At 38.7% G+C, this 7366-nt stretch overlaps 1 protein-coding gene across 1 annotated transcript in view; it reads left to right on the plus strand.

The window, feature by feature from the left end:
• The window catches only part of ACBD6 (acyl-CoA binding domain containing 6), a 133005-nt gene that overhangs the window by 41226 nt on the left and 84413 nt on the right, over nucleotides 1-7366 (plus strand). Inside the window, exon 4 of the mRNA XM_006754491.1 lies at nucleotides 3245-3327. Coding sequence (XP_006754554.1) covers nucleotides 3245-3327 — 83 coding nt within the window. The remainder of the gene's footprint in view (nucleotides 1-3244; nucleotides 3328-7366) is intronic.

Genomic DNA, 7366 nt, shown 5'->3' on the forward strand with positions numbered 1-7366 from the left:
AGTGCGGCGGTGGTGGTGGGAGCCTCTCCTGCCTCCTCAGCAGCACTAAGGATGTCCGACTGCAGCTTAGGTCTGCTCCCCGCTGACAAGTGGACATCCCCCGAGGGCTGCTGGGCTGCCAGAGGGATGTCTGATTGCCATCTTAGGCCCAATCCCCTGGGGAACGGGCCTAAGCCAGCAGGTGGTCATCCCCTGAGGAGTCCCAGACTGAGAGAGGGCACAGACTGGGCTGAGGGACCCCCCCTTCCCCACAAATTTTTGTGCACCGGGCCTCTAGTATCTGATATAACACACTGGATGGAATTAACAGAAGCTTAGATATTGCTTAAGAAAAGATTAGTGAACTTGAAGATGTAGCAATTGAAACTAATAAAAATCAAGCACAGAGAATAAAAAGACGGAACAAAAATGAACGGAAGCCTAATGAGCTATGGGAAAATACCAAGCAATGTGTAGCATATTGGAGTCCCAGAAAGAAGACAAAAAGCAAGCGAGAAAAAAATGAAACAGTTTAATGAATGAGAGCTGATATTTTAAACATTTTATGAAAATTATAAATCAGAGTCTTTCATCCTTTGCAGCATTAACATTTGAGATTGGATGATTCTTTGTTGCAGAAGGCTGAACTATGTATTGCAGGATGTTTAGCAGCAACTCCAGTCTCTACTTACTAGATGCCAATAGGACCATTCACTTGCAACAACCAAAAATTGCCCTAGACATTGCTAGATATCCTTGGAGGAAAAGAGAGGGCAAAAAAACCTCAAAACTCCCCTAGTTGAGAATCACTGCCATAAACTCATAGATCCAAGAAGCTCAGTGAACCCCAAGCAGAAGAAGCACCAAGACATATCATAATCAAATTGGTGAAAACCAGTGAAAAAATCTTAAAAGCATCCAGATCAAAAAAAGAAAGAAAGAAAAAGAAAAGAAAAGGATACAGAGGAACAAATATAAGAACTACAGCAAACTTCTTTTCAGAAATCTGAAATCAGTAGGGGCAACATCAAAAGGAAAAAACTATCTACTCATAATTCTATACCATTTAAGACAGCTTTAAAAATGAAGGTGAAATTTACTTAACATTACAATAGGCATTTATGAGAAAGCCACGGGTAACATTACATTCAATGGTGAAAGACAGAAAACTTTCCCCTTATAATCAGGAATAAGACAAGGATACCTGCTTATACCACTGCTATTCAACATTGTACTGTAAATTCTAGCCAGAGCAATAAAACAAGTAAATAGCATTCATAATGGAAAGGAAGAAGCAGAACTAGCTCTGTTGACAGGTAACATGATTCTTACAGAAAATCCAAAGAATCTCCCAAAAAACTATTGGAGCTAATAAATTCATTCAGCAAATTTGTGAGATACGAGAGCAACATACACAACATACAAAAATCCGTTGTGTTTCTATACACCAGCAATGAAAACCCCAAAATGAAAACTAAAAAAAAAAATTCATTTACAATAGCATCCAAAAGAATAAAATGCCTAGGAATAATTTTAACCAAGGAGGTGAAAGGTTTTACACTGAAAACTATAAACCATTGTTGAAACAAATTAAAGAAGACCCAGATAAATGGAAAGATTCATAGATCGGCAGGTTTTATATTGTTAAGATGATAGTACTACCCAAGTGACCTACAGATTCAATGCAATCATTTACCAAAATTCTAAATGCCATTTTTGCAGAAATGAAAAAGTCAGTTCTCAGATTTAGATGGATTTGCAAAGGACCCAAATAGTAAAACGATACTGAAAAAGAACAAAATTGGAGAATTCACACTTGCTATTTCAAACACACTATAAAGCTGAAGTAATTATAACATTGGTACTGGTATAAGGATAGACTAGTACAGTGGTTGGCAAACTGCGGCTTGTGAGCCACATGCGGCTCTTTGGCCCCTTGAGTGTGGCTCTTCCACAAAATACTGACTTCTGTGCATGGGCCACAAAGTTTCAATCGCACTGTACGTGCGCGCCACACGTGGTATTGTAGAAGAGCCACACTAGGGGCCAAAGAGCCACATGTGGCTCGCGAGCCACAGTTTGCCGACCACTGGACTAGTAGAATAGAATCGAGTCTAAAAATAAAACCTCATTTTTATGGCCAATTGATTTTAAATAAGGGTGTCAAGACTCAATATTGCAGAAGTGGGCTTTTGCAAAAGTTGCAATTTAAGCCTTTCAGACAGTGGTAACATCCAAGTTCACTGCTTCCACATTACATTTTTGGAAGAATCTTATTTCTAAATTTAATCTTGCGCTTTTTAAGAATATCAAGAAACAGAGTATTGAATACTTGGTTTTGGAACGTGCTTCCATAAGAGTTTATTTGGCTCTTTTTCTTTTATTTTAGATTTCCTTCCTCTCTCCCTTCCACCTTCTTCCTTTCCACCACCTAAAAATATTTTTTTTATGGTTGAATTTTAGGTTTTACTATGTAGTTTAGGTAGTGTACTATGTAGTTTTTTTGGGGGGGGTTTAATTTTGTTAGTGTAGATATGATTTTCCTGATCACCTTTATTTCATATTTTTTTAATACTCACCTGAGGATATTTTTTCCATTAATTTTCTTAGTGGAAAGAAGGGAGGGACAGAGAGAGAGAAACAGAGAGAAACATCGATGTGAGAGAGACACATCAATTGGTTGCCTCCCACACAAAGCCCAACTGGGGCCAGGGATCAAACCCAAGACCCTTCAGTATTGGGGCCCCATGCTCTAACCACTGAGAAAGCTGACCAGGGCCTCATTTTTCCACATGGAACATCCATATTTTCTACCTTGAACTTAGCTAACATCTTATAATCAGTTAGGGCAGTGGTCGGCAAACTGTGGCCCCTTGAGTGTGGCTCTTCCACAAAATACCACGTGTGGCGCACACGTACAGTGTGATTGAAACTTTGTGGACACACTCAAGGAGCCAAAGAGCCGCATGTGGCTCGCGAGCCGCAGTTTGCCAACCACTGAGTTAGGGGAATGGCTTTTAGGTGACTCCATAGGCACTAATGGAATGAACATAGCTTGCTAGTGGATACTCATTCCACTGCTCTGATGACCTGAGAGCACACTTGCCTTTTTGATACCATCTTGAAATTGTTAACTAGCACCTTCAAGAAATGGTGGACTGTCAAACTTTTAGTAATCCTTTGCAAAGTAGTGTTTTGTAACTAGTTTAAATACACATTGCTTTAACCCGTGTGTCTTTTTTTCTACCTTTTATCCCTCCCACAGTTACCAGAGAAGAAAGGAAAAGAAGCAAATACTGGTTTTGGCGGACCAGTTGTTAGTTCTCTGTATCATGAAGAAATCATCAGGTAATTTTCTCTTCCGGTCTTTGATATAGGGATATCTGTCTCTATCTGGGTATATATATTATGTGTGTATTTATATATTTTTGATCCTGAAAACTTTCATTTGTGAAGAACTTTTCTTAGCCTGAAACTGATTTGGTGGTATACCTAGAAAGATCATAAATGGCAGGGAAGGATTTTAAGGTGTATAATGATTAAAATCATTGTGTCTGAATCAGTGCCAGATAGTAACCCTTCCCACCATATAAATATTTGGTAGGGCAAGGGTTTGTGTCTCAGAGAATCTAAAGCTTTGGATTTTTGTTGTTAGTTTTCCTCAAAATGCCATTTTTGTAAAGATTTTCTTTTTTTCTTTTTTAAATATATTTTATTGATTTTTTACGAGAGGAAGGGAGAGAGATAGAGAGTTAGAAACATCGATGAGAGAGAGAAACATTGATCAGCTGCCTCCTGCACATCTCCTACTGGGGATGTGCCTGCAACCAAGGTACATGCCCTTGACCGGAATTGAACCTGGGACCTTTCAGTCTGCAGGCTGACGCTCTATCCACTGAGCCAAACCAGTTTCGGCAAGATTTTCATTTTTATAGTTCATTCATTCTAGCTGCAAATTAAAGATCACTTTGGAATATAAAACAGTACACTAAGGAAAACGTTGTGGAGGTTCCTCAAAAAATTAAGCAGACAATTACTATGTGACCCAGCAATTCTAATTCTAGTTCTGTATCCCAAAGAATTGAAAGAGAATCTGACAGACATATTTGGCACACTCATGTTCATAATAGCCAAGAGGTAGAACCACCCAAGTGTCCATTGATGGGTAAACAAAATATGGTATGTATAATGGAATATTATTCAGCTTTGAACAGGAAGGAAAATTCTGAAACATAGCTAGAACATGGGTGAACCTTCAGGACATTATGTTAAGTGAAATGAGCCAGTCACAAAAAAATAAATACTATATGATTCCACTTATATGAGGTGTCAAGAGTATTCAGATTACAGATACAGAAAGTAGAATAGTGGTTGTCAGGAGCTGTAGGAAAGGAAAAGTTGTTATAAAAGTTTCAGTTTTGCAAGATGGAAAAGTTCTGGAGATTGGTTGCACAACAATGTGAATTTACTTAGCTCTACTTAGAAATGGTTAAGATAGTAAATTTTTAAAAAATATATATTTTATTGATTTTTTTACAGAGAGGAAGGGAGAGGGATAGAGAGAAACATCAATCAGCTGCCTCCTGCACACCCCCTACTGGGGATGTGCCTGCAACCAAAGTACATGCTCCTGACCGGAATCGAACCTGGGACCCTTCAGGCCATAGGCCAACGCTCTATCCACTGAGCCAAACTGGTTAGGGCAAGATAGTAAAATTTTATGGGTTTGTTGTTTTTTTAAACACAAAAATTTTAAAGGTCATTTTGTATTTAATAAAGGTCTTAAATTTTATGTTACGTATAAAATTTATTGGATAATCTTTTTCTTTCAGCACTGTTTGTGTAAATCAGGAATTCTATCCTTTAAAGTCATGTGACACATTCATCTAAGATTGCTCCTTTACAGATAAAAACAAAATAGGAATCTCTGATGTTTTTACTCTTTTTGAGTTATCTGAACTTTACTTTTCCTACTCGTTAACGTGAAGTAAATGAGTTCTAATCTTTAAGTGGAAAATTGCGATTACCTAAATTTATTGAAGGGAAATACCTGTCTTCATAGAGTGAAGAGCAATTGTACCAAAATGTTATGCTTCGCCGAAACCGGTTTGGCTCAGTGGATGGAGCATTGGCTTGCGGACTGAGAGGTCCTGGGTTCGATTCCGGTCAGGGGCATGTGCCTGGGTTGCGGGCACATCCCCAGTGGGGGATGTGCAGGAGGCAGCTGATCGATGTTTCTCTCTCATCGATGTTTCTAACTCTCTATCTCTCTACCTTCCTCCCTGTAAAAGAATCAATAAAATATATTTTAAAAAATGTTATGCTTCACTCTTGCAAAAGAGTTTGATGACATTATCCATCACATAAGGAAGTGATGATGACAACTCCCAGGTAGCATTCTGGGAGGGAAGTTACTGATAACACTATGAATGCTCATAGTTTCCAGTTAATGATCAGTCAGTTAATACTAGGAGTCCTCTCTTGAATCTACTGGTATTTGCATAGCAAGCACACCATTTTTTGTTAAGATTAAATATTTATTTGGGTTATGAAAGGGAAAGGCTGATGGAGAATTAAGGAGAATAAAGATACCCTTTAAGGCTGCTACTGGCCTGGAGTACATTTGCACCCTGATGCCTTTTTGGGTCTCTGAGAACTCCTGAGGAGCCCATACAGTTTTGAGGAAGCATAGTTTAAAAAACATTTTCAGAACTTTATCCCCCTGCCCCTTAACTCTTACATATTCAGAAAATGTTTTGGGGTTCTTAATTTATATATTCCATCTTTAGAGTCTACTTAAAAATGGCATCTTAGAACCCTCACCCTACCAATCAAAGTTTATTAAATGTTCAAATCAAGTCATTTTCCTACGTGATAGAAGGAGAGGTTAGTCATTCCTTCTCTGTTTTCCCATAGTCCTTTGTTCACACTTTTGTTATAGCACTTATCATGTTATACACATTGAATTATAAGTTTTAAGAACACTCTATTCTTCCACTAAGCTTAGATTTTGGAGATCAGGGATCATATTTTATTCATCTCTGTACTCTCACTATTCTGAGGAAGTCCCCAGAAGTTAGTATCTAGCGAAAGTGCCAACCGTTGGGAGGTACCCCCAGCTGCTTCCCCAAGGAGCTGATAGTTTAGTTAGGGAAATGAATTGAGATAGTTTCTTGACTTTGCTCTTTTTTTAATATTTTTTATTGATTTTTCACAGAGAGGAAGGGAGAGGGATAGAGAGTTCAAAACATCGATGAGAGAGAAACATCAATCAGCTGCCTCCTGCACACCTCCAACTGGGGATGTGCCCGTAACCAAGGTACATGCCCCTGGCCGGAATCGAACCTGGGACCTTTCAGTCCGCAGGCTGACGCTCCATCCACTGGGCCAAACTGGTTAGGGCTTGACTTTGCTTTTTAAAAATCACCATACATACTTTCTAATAATACCAATCACTTATCTATAAGTAATAATGATCCTTATTTTGGATGCTGATTTCTTTAAGGGCTCCAAGACTCTAGTATTTTTGAAAATGACATGCTGAGCACTATTCTTTTGGAATGTCCAGTGACTTGACTAATTTCAGTGCCTCTACAGAACAGAAAGCAAATCACATGTACTCCAATTGAAGTGAGAGTAAATGTATGGATACTTGGAGTATTCCTAATATAGAGCTAAATTACACTGGAAGAATTAACCTACCTGATTACCCTCGATCCAATTCCTAAAGAAGTGACTTACATTTAAATCAATATTTAGAATTTGATCACAAGAAACATAAAATAATATCACTTATTTTAATATAAAGTAGAGATTTTAATTCAACTCACATTTATTGTGAATCTATGAGACAAAACATTGTGGATATTTGTGCTTCTAAGCTTCTTCACCTTTTAATAGTATGTTCTCTGTATTTTTTTACATCTACATGCATGTTTAATAAACATTATTGGTTAATGAAATGAATTATGAACCTCTGCTATGGCGAAACTAGTTAGTCTTGGCCTTATTTCATTAAGTCATTGAAATATTAGTCTTCTTATGATGTGATCTAAGTTTTTGTGTTCCAGAACATATTGTTAAGATATGAAACAATAAGAAACATGAATATGAGAGCCACAGAAAGCCTTTTAACTATTACAAACAGTAATGTCATTACTACTACTTATGGGCCCAGTGCACGAATTTGTGCACCTTGAATTTACATTGCAGGCTGCAAGGCTGCGGTGGGTACAGGGGCAGGTCTCCGTCCATCCTCCACAGCCCCTCCCGCCGTGGCCCCCGGTCCCCTGTCTGCCGGCAGCCCCGCGCCTGCTGCTGCCACTACCACATGCTGACAACGCCAGCCCTGTTTGCACCCACTGACAGTGCAGAGCGATTGGGGCCG

Source organism: Myotis davidii, unplaced genomic scaffold, assembly GCF_000327345.1.
Source record: "Myotis davidii unplaced genomic scaffold, ASM32734v1 scaffold591, whole genome shotgun sequence".
Taxonomy (NCBI): domain Eukaryota; kingdom Metazoa; phylum Chordata; class Mammalia; order Chiroptera; family Vespertilionidae; genus Myotis; species Myotis davidii.